Below are 13,601 nucleotides of genomic sequence, written 5' to 3'. Positions count from 1 at the left end.
CAAAATGTTACAAGCTGGACATTGCTGTAAATAACAGAATGCAGCTGACAATTTCATCACTGTTCTGCAAGAAGGCATGTAACACAGCATTGCCTTGTGGAGGACTCTACATTGGTCACCGCAGTATGAACCTGTACTAACTTTTTCTCATCCTGAAGAACTGCAGGTAAAATACTAACTGCACTCCAACCACACGTGCTGACTAAGAACATGCCATATTTGCAGCAAGTTTTGAAAGAAAATGTACATTTCTAGTGAAGTTGCCAAGGTAGCACAATCTCATGCAAAGTCCGTTTGCAATGCTGCACATTTCAGTCACTTTTATAGTAACCTGCAAGATTTAACCCAGGAGTTCATTCAGGTTGAAGAATTCTGTGCCTATAAAACAGATATATGGAACTTACTCCACATATTACACAGACTGGTATGTACTGTTAATAAGCCTAAAGACATTCCTTCTTTCTACTACAAGTTATGTACAGTAAGCTCACCCTCCATGATAGTCAGAGGATCTTCCACTTTGGGGCGAAGGATGTTGGGGCCAAAAACGGTAGCCAGATTTTGCACACTCATTTTGTTTATGCCTGAATAAGACTGGACTTCATCAAGGAATCTGTGGGGAAGAAAGAGGCCTTTAATTTAAGGGAATTAAAAAAAAAAAAAGTCAAAGCATGTGATGGTTTCTTAATATAGTTCAAATATTTAATTCCAAATCCTCATGGAATATCTTGAAAGCTCAAAGCTGTTCCTACTTTCTTGAGATTTTTTTCAAAAAGATACATTGATAACAAAAATTTGAATCTCAATCTGGACTGACTACAAGATAACTCTGTTGAAGATGGTAACTCAGCACAATTAATCCAACTACTTGGCTCATAAAATATCCTCAAAATGCAAACTGTCAATTAAAAAAAAGTTTACATTCTTTTAAAAACTTTTTTTATGCTGGGAACTTCCTGTAAGTTCACAAATTGCAACTGTGTTAAGACATGTTTTTTAAGATCTTAGATGTATCCACAAAACTATTCTGTATGTTGAAAGATAAACACAGTTTTCAAGGATACCATGCTTCAGGAGTGCACAGCCAAGGCCAGTAACTGCAGTTAGAAATGGGAAAACCAGGGCCCTATTGAGAAGACAGAATATATTAACTTCTACCTTCTTGTGTTTCTTCCTGAGTGTGGCCTGCTTATGAAAGGAAAGTCGTAAATGTGCACCTTGACAGAGCAAATTAGTAATTGGTCATGCAGTAAACCTCTATTTTTAGTGCATTCACTTAAGTTCACCAATCTTCCGACTGTGAGTGATGCTTTTCCTTTAGGGCACATACACAGACAGGTTTGTCTGTCAGCTCACAGTTATAAATACCATTGCGATAGTCTTGCAAGAGCACTTACCTACAGATATATTTCAGCAGATTATAATTGACAGCTGGCAGGCTCTTCACTTGCTTCACCAGTTCTTTCAGGCCCTTTAAGTGGTTTAAGGTGGGGGAAAAAAAAAAAAAGAGTGGGGAGGCACAGTATTTTACCAGCGATTCAAAAACATGTCAGCAATTCCAATCAGAAGACAATAAATACATCACTGAAACTGCAGTATTAAATGCTATATACACGTTACCATCAGGAAAGGCTTGTAGAACCCATTTTGGATGGGGAAAGCTGTGTTTGTCTTACAAGGAGTAGCTCTGGATAAAAACAAACAAGTAAATAAATAACTTGGTTTCATCCTGTCTTTCGCTTCTCTTTCACTCTTTCTTTTTTGGACTAGCAGCTATGTTCCTCCTCCTGCTGATAACAAGGCTGAGGCTTCCAGGAACAGTTCCAGTTTGAACTAGTTGGCATTTTTGGCTGAGAAACTATTTGAGTATTGTATCCAGTTCTGGTCCACACTAGATTCAGACCAATAAACAGTTATTTCAGTTTGTGCCCACCCTGGGAATGGGACAAGCAGAATATCACACGCCAATTTCTGTGCCCTGTGGAAACAGACTCTCGCTACACTCTTTACCAACTAGTGCCTTTACCCTCTTTTTCAGTATGCTTTTTGCCAGCATCAGTGGGGTTTTGATTACAGTATGTTATGAAAACAAACGCAAATCAAAATGGGCGGACCATGATAGTGCACAAGTTTGCTTGTTGTGGGCTAAGAAAGGAAACAAGATGCACAGCTCTCTCCCTTAACAGTGACTGTACTTTTAACTTCTGCATGGAGAAAGATCAACTGAAAATCTAGTGAGACAACCTTACAGCTGGACTGCTAAGCCACTATAAAGAGGACTGAGGTGGCTCATCACCTATAGTACTGAATGTTCACAAACTGCCAGCACCAACTCCAGCACCAAAAGGCCACTGTAATTTGAATCTTGCTTTCAAAATTAATTTAATAAAGTGCTTCATGGCGTATTTGCAGAGGAACTACATAAATACACTCTGGACTAAGCCAATATAAAATGACTAAAAGTTTAATCTCAAAATGAATATCACTCATGTGCAAACTGCATGGTGCCTAACTGCAGAGCTGTCAGGTGGCTTTACATTGGGAGCTATCAATGGTTAGAGACACACGCAACACACACAAGCAAACAGCTGCAAATTTAGCTCTGAGGATCCCCTGCCATAACTTGTGCAAAGAGCAGCTCAAATTAAAACCAGCTGAACAGCCCACTCCCACTTTTTGCAAGCAGCTGGCAAAATTTTGCACCTTGTAGCAAGCTGTAAAGGACAATGAAGAAACCAGTCTGATTTCATTGGGTGTAAGAGATTATGACCATAAAAGACAGTTTGCCACAGATCTTTCTCTCTCTCCCCATTCCATCAGATGGGAACAACTACCACCTCTGCTGTTGGTAGTCATCAACTGAAGGCTCAGAAAGGACACAGTCTCTCAGTTAGAAAAGAGGGGCTCCTACTCATCTTAATTAGAAGATTAGGTAGGAGGGGTTCCAATTGTAGCAGGATTTGAAATGTCAAAAAGGAATTAAACAGAAATAACCACCTTAGAAAGTTAGGTTAGATTGAAATCAACAGAATGAGCCTGTTTGTATTTACTTTGAAAAAAAAAATATCAGGGTTGACCTCATTACCCATAAGCACACAGAACAATGTAAAAACAAGCACTTAGTTTCTTGTATCTTCACACTAACATACAGGAGACCCACATCACTGCAGGGCACATATTGTCAGTCAGAGCCCTTATTTTGCTTATCTGTGTCACACTGTTTTAGAAGTCCGGAAGGTGGCCTGCTTCCACCTTTTTGAGACCTTCTGATGATAGGCAATGAATAGAGTCTGTTGGCCTTCAACTGAAAGTCAGTGAAAGTTGGCATCCTGATACTTAGAAAAAGATGACCCCGATCTAATGGCAAGAGTTGGACAGCAACTACTAAGACCCTTCCTTTTACAGTTCAGAATGATAATCCAGGAAAATATAAGTCTCTTCCATGCAAAATGGAAGCTATTGACCACAATATTGTTCACTTGAACTGGACTCAGTGACATGCAATAAATACATCTAAAGTTGTGCTATGCACTTTCATCTATACTTCCAAATGGCCTAGGTGGCTATGAAAATATGAACAATTTTCATATAAACCCAGACTCAATTAAGAGATGCACATCTTAAATTAGGATAGGTAATCACCAGCTTCTCTAATCCTCAAAATTGGAACAGGTTATAACATGGCAGCCTTTTATTTCATCTTACTGAAGTTTCCAACTCACCGTTTCTTCCTCCTTGCTGAGCATTTTGGCACAGGAAAGAAAATCTTCGTATTTTGCGTATGGTATGACTGGTTCTGGGAGTTCCCTTAGGTACAGCTTAAGCAGTGATGCCACCGTGTGCACATCTGTATTGCTGTTGGGTTGGAATACAAGAAGTTGTTACTGTGAATCAGGATAATACTGTGAGATTGACAGGCTAAAAATTGCCACTTTTCCATTGTCACCCCAGATTTTACTGAGCAGTAGTATATACATTTATAGATCATATCCGTAATCTGTTTTTTGGTTTGGTTTTTGTTGTTGTTGTTTGTTTGTTTGTTTTTTCTATAAAGAACATAGGATACCTGCAAGCAACAGTCTGTCAACTCTGCTGATTTATTATTATATAAATAATTACACATAAGGCCCTATTTGCAGGCACAGGTACTGAGAAGATCCTGGCTCTCACTGACAAGCATCTTGCATCTGGCACACAAAATCCATCTTAACCAATGCTTTTCATTTTCACCTGAGCCAGAAACCAGGCATTGTATTTACACTAGTTGGGATTATTCTCCCACCAGAGATGGCCCCAGCTTCCAAAACATGTCTCCATTCCACTGTATCACCATCTCCTCTGGTATCAGTACTAAGTAAGCAAGTTTTAAAGGAGACCATACATATCACAGGTGTTTAGTTGAACTAGCCCCATCTGAATTACAGTTCTTTCCCTGGCACGCATCATTTTCCTACTGGCTCCCACAAAATTACTGCAGCCTTTTAGCTGCACCATTACACAGAAAACCTGGATATACTTTACACAGAACCGTAAATCCATGGGAAATGAGTTTTAGCTCTATCCTGTGCCAGGCAAACTAAGGCACTGCAAGTCACCAAACTTAGAAAATGTCTGAGTGCAAGCACAACAGGTAACATTATAGGGCTGCCAGTCAAAGACCTGGTATGACATATGCTTTCACATAATTACATTTGCAAGAGACTTAAGGATTTTTTGGATACAGCTGGTAGGAGCCTAAGCTGTTTATCAGGCATACTAAAAGTAAGAAGATGGGGCAGGAGGGATTCCAGTTCTAGCAGGATTTGAAATGTCAAAAAGGAATTAAGCAGAAATAACTACTGTAGAAAGTTAGGAGAGTAGACTGAAATCAACAGAATAAGCCTATTTGTATGCAAATTAATTTGAATCACAATTTCAGAGTATGCAAAAAAACTTGCCTAAATGTCTCTGTGGTGTGTAAAGTTATATTGTAGTAATTTAGAAGTACTTCTCTGAAAAGAAATAAATAAAAATAGATAAAAACTACAAGTTAGCATGCAGAAGTCTCTCTTGGATTACTTCTGACTCCATCTCTGGGTTTAGCTAGTCAGGCATTTATTCAAATCCTTACTGGAATGTTCTAGATGCTTTCCCTGGTTCAGACAGAGACTTGTACTGCAAGCTATATCCTCCCCTCTGACTTCTGAAAAATCAAAACCACAGATACTAAATTATGCTAATTTCATTCATAAGAAACAGATGCACAGACATTTCTACAATGTGCATTACTGTGTATTTTCTTTTTCTTTGAAGACTTCACACTTGGAACATTTTTTAAACTCGCAGTCTCTCAAAGGGAACCACTGGTATTTGATGCACTTAAGCTTTACTAAAGGTACGTTAATCATTATTTTAGAATGATCTGTTAAAACAATAATGGCTTTACCAAGTTAAATCTTAACAAGAATGATGGGAACGACCTTAGGTTAATGTGGTATGGTATGAGCAACCTAAGTCAAAAGAGAAGAAAATGATAAAGCACTGTATATACTTACCACCACCACCACCCTCCTCAAAATAAATTTCCAGAAAACATTTCTATACCAATCACTAATAATCCCCAGTCAAAATGCCAAAAAGCGTTTTCTAGAGAAATTCTATAAACAAAGCAATAACACAAATCCACATTTTTAAGGAAGGTTCAAATTCTAATCCCTTGATTGCAACCCTCTACTTGTAGATGGGCTTTGATCCAAAATGGGAATCCTGTGTTTCCCCTGCCCTGCTCTTCAGATGCATATATAACACATGTAAGGAACAGTACTATACATGAAACAAGACATACTTGTACAATTTTATATTTCAAATACTAGCTCAGATTTGGCCTCTAGCCTTTGCCTTCTACCTATCCGCTATCCAGATGCTAAGTGAACTGAAGCTTTTCTTGACATCCTGGCTAACAAAACTCTTTACAGACGGCACAACCCAAGGGCTTAAAACCCAGACCGCAGTAATCTCTCAGGTAGTTGCCTACATGTCTTGTTGCCATTGGTGCTAGTTTTTAGAGCACAACCATGGCATGCATGTCCAGGCAGTTGCCACTGATCGGCCTTATCCAAGAAGCAAATTTTACAGAGAGATCTTCAGTTTCCTAAATTGTCAGGAAAGCAAAAAGCAAATACAGAGGGAAAGACTTTTGCCAGTCAGGCTCTGAAAGAGAGCAGCAGCCACAGAGAGCAGATGTGAACTGGCAGCCTTAGGACAGTACCCGACACTGCAGCATCCAAGGGAGCCCAGGCCATCAGTCTGCAGAGAATTTAACTCTGACTGCTTAGCATTGACAGTCTTTCTGAAGATTTTATTATTACTATTTTTATTATTTAAACAAGGAAACTCCCCGTGCCTTGCTGAAGAACTAAACCACATCCTTCCAGAGAATATTTGCATAAAACTAGAGAGGCCTTTCCAAAACACAAGATTCAAACAGGTTGAGTGAGAGAAATTACTGAAGAACAATTAAAAGTTAGCACACAGGTCTCCCAGTGACGGGATTAAGCAGTATCATCTTCCCTTCCTTGTACTGCCAAGATCATGCTTTGTGTAGTATGTAAGAATAATTTTACACCAGTCCCTTGGTGTGAAGTGGAACACTTGCTTCTTGAAGGCACAGCAGATGGAGGATAAAAAGGCTGAAGAAGGGGACAAAAGCCCTGAAAACTGATGCAATTTATAAACTTTCTCCTTTCAGTGTGAAGTACTGATAGACTATCACTGCAAAGGGTTAGCTGAGTCAAAAACTGTGCCTCTACCAAGGAAGAACTGAGGGAGAAACGGGAAGGCAGGATGCTAACAAACTATCCTCCTGAAGTACATGCTGTACATGACTATACACAAAGGTGCTTTCTGAGCTGGGGCTAGAAACCCAGGTCCCAATTAGTAGACAGGGACACATTTGCAAATTTTTTTTTTTTTTTAACTTGCTGCTTCTGACTGAATTCTAAGGAAATACCGCAGACTGCCACAAGATGGTGGGCTTGCGAAATAAGATCTTGGAAAATTTGGTTTGTTACCTTTTTTTTTTCCCCCTAAACTGTTCCGGAACACTGCTTAGGACTTAATCTATCTATACAGAAATTACCATACAGATTTTGACGGCATAACAAACATACATACACACACATATACTGCCTGCAAAGCTCTTTAAGAATTTGATTTTTTAGTTCTATTTAGCAACAGTTAGACAAAAGTTAGAAACTTTCTTCTTTCAATATAAATATTGATATAGTCAGTATTTTCATAATAATGTAACTAAAAGAGTGTTTCGTATAATCAGAGACGTGTTTAGACCTTGCAGTCTAGTATTATTTTTTTCACCTTTTGTTTCAGAACACAGAGGGAAATTTAAAAATGGCAGACTCCAGGTTTAATACTCCATCTATATTTTAGGTATTCCAATCGCCAATGGACAAATACCATTAAGTGCATTTCAGCCATAGAGGACAGCTTTGAATTTCAAAGGAGAGCTGAACTGCAAGCTCTCTTGAGGATGGGGAGCATTTATTTCCCTTTCTGGTCTGCAGTGTTCTATCCACAGTCAACCAACCTATCTGCCTTGAGGGCATCTGCGTAGTTTGTAAGATGTGGATTTTTCCAGGGCCTGCAGAGGACCTTTTCCTCCTGGACATTTTTCAGCTACAGCTGATATGTTTAAGACAAGGCAGTAGTTCTCCCTTCAAACCTGGCCTATATTCCAGGACCATTACAGCCACAGAAACTTAATGATTATGCCTATCTTGGTATTTCGTTTGCTATCTGACAGTGTCGTATCAAAGTGTTCCATGATTATATATTGATAATTAACATGATTAAAAGTATTCATGAACAAATATTAAAATAGAGTATGTCAAGTCCAGCAGAAAATCCTCTGTTACCTAAATTGGAACAACCCTCATTAACTGAGGCGGACTTTCTCCAAGTGCACAATAAATAATTATGTGCCTGACATGGGAATGACAAAGCACAACGCAGAAAACCGAATGCAACACACGAAGCATCAGCAAGCTGAGAGACGGCCTCTTTCAGCATGTCGGCTGGAAAGTCTGAGAACGATTACTTACCTCGCTAAAACGTTAACACTCCTTTACTGTTGATACGTTTCCAAAGGAGCATCCCCCACCTCGCCACCGCCCACGCAAAGGCATTGCAAATGCACATGCACCACGGCCTCCCCTTAGTCATCAGACTACACGTATTCAAAGCCCCATTCATTTGAACTTTGTCATTAATATCCCTCATGGCATTGCTGTTTTGACAGCACTTTCCTTTGTGACACCACAGACACTGTGGAAGTGGCTGTCAGACCGATTACACCGCCTGGAGTTTTTCACCCTCTCTACCATAAACAAAAATTACTGAAGCCCAGCAGGTCACCAGAAATCCACGCATAACCCTTGCTCTCGGACACGCAGACAGCGTGTTCAGAGAGCTGGAGTCAGCGCTTCAGAGCACAAAGCCAAAGCTCCTCATAAACTCGCAGAGAGGAAATATTAACAGGGCAAGGTCACATTACAAAGAGATTAATGCTGTGCCAAAAATAGCTCCGGATCATGATGACACATAAACAGTTTGCATAAAGAACAAATAGTAGGCAACAACAAGCTGTGAGGCTATAATTCAATTTAGGAGTTCTGGTAATAAAATGAAGGAGAACAGTACGGTTCAAACAGTTTGTGGATCAGTAGCTCCCGGAATTACTAGAATTGCAGCTTCATCATTTCAGATGTGTCACAGATCACAATCCTGAAAACAGAGAGTCTCCCTCGCCGACATAGCCTGTACCCACCACCACATTTGCTGACCGTGTCCCTGCTTAACTGTACTCAGCTCTGTAGAGCAGCTCTCAGAGCAGCACAGAAGTTTTCCTGAGACGGGAGGACGAGTTCCTAACTGGCTGCCCAGTGCGCACCTTTGCTGCCAGCCTGCAGCCAGCTTAGGCGAGGTGCTAGAGCCCATGACAAGCCAGTACTGGAACACTGAATAAGCAACATCAAGGGAATATTACAAATATGCATAACTACCTGCAGAGAGAATCAAAAGCATTGTTTACTGCTGAGAAGCCAGTACCCAGAGGCCAGGAGGGCAAGGTTTGCGTTCAGAAATGTTCTGGTGAACCAGGAATGGTTTGACTGATTTTGGGAGTCAGGCTTTGGTCCAGAAATTCAAAGGTCAGGTCAAATGCGTAACGTAACTGGTTGAATGTCCTATGCAATTTTTGTTCCCCTGTGTAGATACTTTCGAAGCATTACACTCTCTCTCATTTTCCTACATAACGTGTATCTAGTACAAGCAGTACCGTGCCTAATGTAAGTACCAAGTGAAATTTTGCCTACAATTTGTGAAACACATATGAAAGCATTTACCATTTTAAGCTCTGAGCAGCTTATCCTCCTCTCTTTGCTGCCACAAGAGCCTGGCTCTACTTTTAAGTTAACATGGATCTTAAGTCTCATTTTGCTGTTTAGACAGAGAAAAAAACCAAACGTATTCTCCTCCTTTGTCCTTGTGCTTGTGATGTTTACAATCCATACTACCTTCCAGGGACCCATTCAGGGGAGTAAGCACCATAAGGAATACTGAAGATTGACAGACTCTATTTCCAATTTAGACATTCATTTCAGTAATTATAACAGCAGCCAATTCATTCAGGTTGGAGAGTGATGCTTTAAAAGCAGCAATGAAGAAAGCAATGTAGGACCGACAAATGAAAAGACAAACTCTATGGAAGGATATTAAAAATTACTTAGAAAAATACAGATCCTTAAAGAGAGACACAAATGCTTTCCGGTAAGGTGGGCAGAGGCCTAAGAAACAGATGGGTTCCCATCAGGAAAAAAAATCAACCAGCTGTGGTGAACATGCTGCAAAATTATTTTATCATTTGATAGGTTGTTCAGAAAAGCTGTTAAGTTTCTGCAAGGTTTTGCAGGGATTGCAAGTATATATAAAACATGGCAAAACACCACAAATAAACTATCTGTTCTCGTTTACTTGAAGAGAAAGCCACAAATCTTGCAACCCTAAGGAAGAATGCTTTAAAAAACACACTCTCAGACCTTCCACATAGTAACAAAATGTCATCCTTTCTTAAAGATGACCATGGCCATCTAAGAAGTCATTTGTCACCGCCAAGTGAAATACATGACTGCTTTTTTTTTTTTTTAAGTCACAGCTGACACACCAACTCCATTTCTGAAACTGAAATTCATGCAAAGCACTACAAATGTTCTTTCACTGCCAATAACTAAAAACACACTCTCCTACACCAGGACAGCAATTAAACTGATTTAATGACCCTTGCATCACGCTAGAAATGTGTCTCCTAATGTGTATTTAATTGCTAGACTAGGTCTTTAAGTTGTGCCACATGCAGAGGTTTTTTCTGCTGGCTGGTTAGCAAGAGGGCTGGAATTAGAAAGGCAAATGAGCAGATTGTGAGGATCAGGAAAGGAAGCCTGGAACAGGCAGAAATGAACAGGAAGTTTCACAGGCCTAAGGCCATTTGTGTTTGGCAGGAACCATCTTTCTAGTAAAAGACTTAATTTCACATAAAAATGTTTTGTTTAGGGATAACTGCACTTTCCTACTAGAAAGGAATAAAGCCCCTTCCTTGTAGGGAACTATCTGCTTCTAAACAAAGAAATTCTTATGTGCAGGCTTGTATTTGGAAAATAAAAGAACAATTTTCATAACTAGTGATTTCCAAGTCAGTGTCTAGTTGCAGTCTGTACAGTGCCAGGGCAGAGACTGAGACAGGTCCAATTTCTGGCATACACCAAAATTTTAAAACACTTTTTGTCTCTGGAGGAGAATAATAATTGTGCATGTGGTCCTTCTCACCTTGAGGATATTACATTAGTACTATCCTCGTCATTGTCTTATTTTGCTTCAACAATCCCGGTGATTAAATGCACCAAAACATACCAGTTCGACATTCTGGATTACTTGGCTCCAGTAAGTAACAGCATTTGCCAGCTATCACATACTGCCACTTACATATCCTTTTCTCAGCTGACTGCAATGGTGACTAGAGCACTAAGTAATATTTTGTCCTGTAATGTACTGCATTCTCATTTAGAGGAATTCGTACCCATGAGAGAATGTAATAGGGATTTTGCTTTGCTAAATATGCATTTATGTGCTTTCCTTCTCTCTTGTGCATACACACAAATACAGGCAGGCAAGCTATGTAACTTTAAACTTTTCTGAGCTACTGGACTATATACATCAGTGATAGTAGTTATGAAAATCCAAGTCACATACATTGATCAATCATGTAAGTATTAATATTAGTTTGAGTGACATTTTTAATATATTGTTTCTCCCTGAGCAAACTTAACTTTCATGTCATCTGGTAGTAATTGTGATGAATAGTAGATAGAAAGAGGCAATATAAAAAGATAAATCCAATTTTGTACCCCTTCTAGGTAAAAATTGTGGAACAAACCCTTATGTTATTTTTATTATGCAGTGTCATATTCACTATGCTAATTTTACAGAACAAATAGCCATAATCCACTTTGTATCATTACAAATGTATGCTTTGTAAAGGAGTCGAGAGACTTCAAATTTAAAATATAAGCCAGACAAGCAGAGAGAAGCAAATACCCCAACGGCAAGCAAAATGGATTCCCTGGAGGGGACAATTTTACACAGAGGTGGAGCTGTACTAGAAATACCGAGGATATTTCAAATAGTAGCAAGCATGAATGATTGCCTAATTGCACTGTTCATTCCTTAAAGCAGATTTCACAATATGTGCAGATACATACAGAGAAAGTGAGGTATTTATTGATTTTTGGTTTTAAACTGACATGCAATTTTCAGAGGTTTTTTTCTTCACACAAAAGGCCTCAGCAGTTTTCAGTTGTAGCAGCTGTACCTTCCCTTTCCAAGACTATGAGAAATCCTGATGTTCCACTTTTCATACTGAGGGGCTGGGATGTTGGATGTTTCAGATCAGATACTGGGTATTCTCATTCTGTGAGTTTGAGAAATTTTGAATACCGGTTCTATTCTCATGCACAGAGCTTATGATTCCTCAGTAACATCCAACTATAAGATCAAGATCAACTTAATACGTGAAGGCTTCTACCACTTTCTGACTTCTCCTGGATTCCCTCTGCAATTTTATAACCGACTTCACTATTGGAACATCCAGCTGCTAACTCATGTGAGAGCTACCATTTGTCAAACATTTTATGTTTCAAAACACGGATGTATTTTCTTCTGAGCAGAGCTATTTTACTTCTTTCAAATGAGGCACACTTGTTCTGCTTGCGTTCGTTCCATGGCCTTTGCCAGAGGGGTGTGGATAGGAACGCAAGAGGGGAGAAGGGCAGGGTCTCCACAGAACCGTGGAGTTCAGCAGCAGCTGAACTCTGGGCAGAAGAGCAGATCTGTGCCTTTGAACTCCATCTCCCAACGGCTCTAAGGCGTTTTAAGGTGCAACCACCTTAAAACAGAACGGAGGTGACATTTTAAAGGTGTACTCATCACGGCTGTGTGATCTTACCTTTGCTTTTGCTTTTAATTCTACAAGTTCTGTATTTTATTGAATTAGCTAAGAAGGCATAAAGGGGAGGATTATTTAATAATTATTTCTCACACAAACATATACGCAAGCCTACACGCACATTTCAAAGCATTTTCACTTGTTCTAAAGTCTCTGTTTGACTTATGTGACAGAAAAAAATGTCAGTTTGAAAAACTGCAAGCTCCTCAAACATCATCTCTTTGTATTAGTTCCAACACTGATGACAGCAGCTAGTCTTTCTCCCAGTCAGAGCTGGTGACCCGGCACGGCTATGGAAGTGTGACCTGCACTCCATTGTGTTTTGTGCCCCATCAACAAAACCATCAGCTCAGCAATAACTGCTACAACCTTTATAATTTACTGATGTATGAGAACAGGCAAAATGTAAATGTGGATCTGGAGATTCAAGAGAGAAAGTAAGCACAGACCCCTAAGGTATATATTTTTTTCTTTTCTCTACAGCAATTTTTCATATTGTGGCCACTTTCCAAGAGCTCAACTTGCCAAACAGGTTGCATCAAACCTGAAGACCATGCTGCTGTTCAGCACAATGAAAAGTTACCCCAAAACAAGGTAATCACATAGGCACTCTGTAAACACTGTGAAATGAACTTCACCTCAAAAGTTTACAAATGGAACAAAAGGTTGGAGGAAAAAAGTAGATGCCCAGTGGAAACAATGGCAGAGATCAGAGCAGAATTTATGTCTGCTTGATTTCTGGACCATTGCTACACCTAAATCACATCTCTGCAAACTCAAATGTGAAAAAGTAAACAGAAAAAGTACCCTTCACAATGAGACATGCAGACATACAAGGTCAGTGTTCTAAATTCTCAGCTTCACAAGCAGAACTGCAGGACCAGCAATTTACAGGCAACTCCTGCTGATGTTTCTAATTGCTACAGTAGAGATTATGTACCTTCTTCACAGCAGTAGCATATAAAATCTCTTCTCCATTTCAACTGCTAAAGCTCAGCTAGCATGGCTGTTCCTGGGGATCATTAGCATGTGCTACAGATGTTGCTAGATA

At 39.6% G+C, this 13,601-nt stretch overlaps 1 protein-coding gene across 1 annotated transcript in view; it reads right to left on the bottom strand.

Moving 5' to 3' along the window:
• Window positions 1-491: 491 nt before the first annotated feature.
• The window catches only part of LOC104621134 (rho GTPase-activating protein 24), a gene marked incomplete at both ends in the record, with an annotated part of 27,797 nt that continues 14,687 nt past the window's right edge, over window positions 492-13,601 (bottom strand). The window contains 3 exons of the mRNA XM_010287544.1: window positions 492-613; window positions 1,398-1,471; window positions 3,723-3,855. Coding sequence (XP_010285846.1) covers window positions 492-613; window positions 1,398-1,471; window positions 3,723-3,855 — 329 coding nt within the window. The remainder of the gene's footprint in view (window positions 614-1,397; window positions 1,472-3,722; window positions 3,856-13,601) is intronic.

Source organism: Phaethon lepturus, unplaced genomic scaffold, assembly GCF_000687285.1.
Source record: "Phaethon lepturus isolate BGI_N335 unplaced genomic scaffold, ASM68728v1 scaffold50265, whole genome shotgun sequence".
NCBI lineage: Eukaryota > Metazoa > Chordata > Aves > Phaethontiformes > Phaethontidae > Phaethon > Phaethon lepturus.
This window is presented reverse-complemented; position numbering and strand designations above follow the sequence as displayed.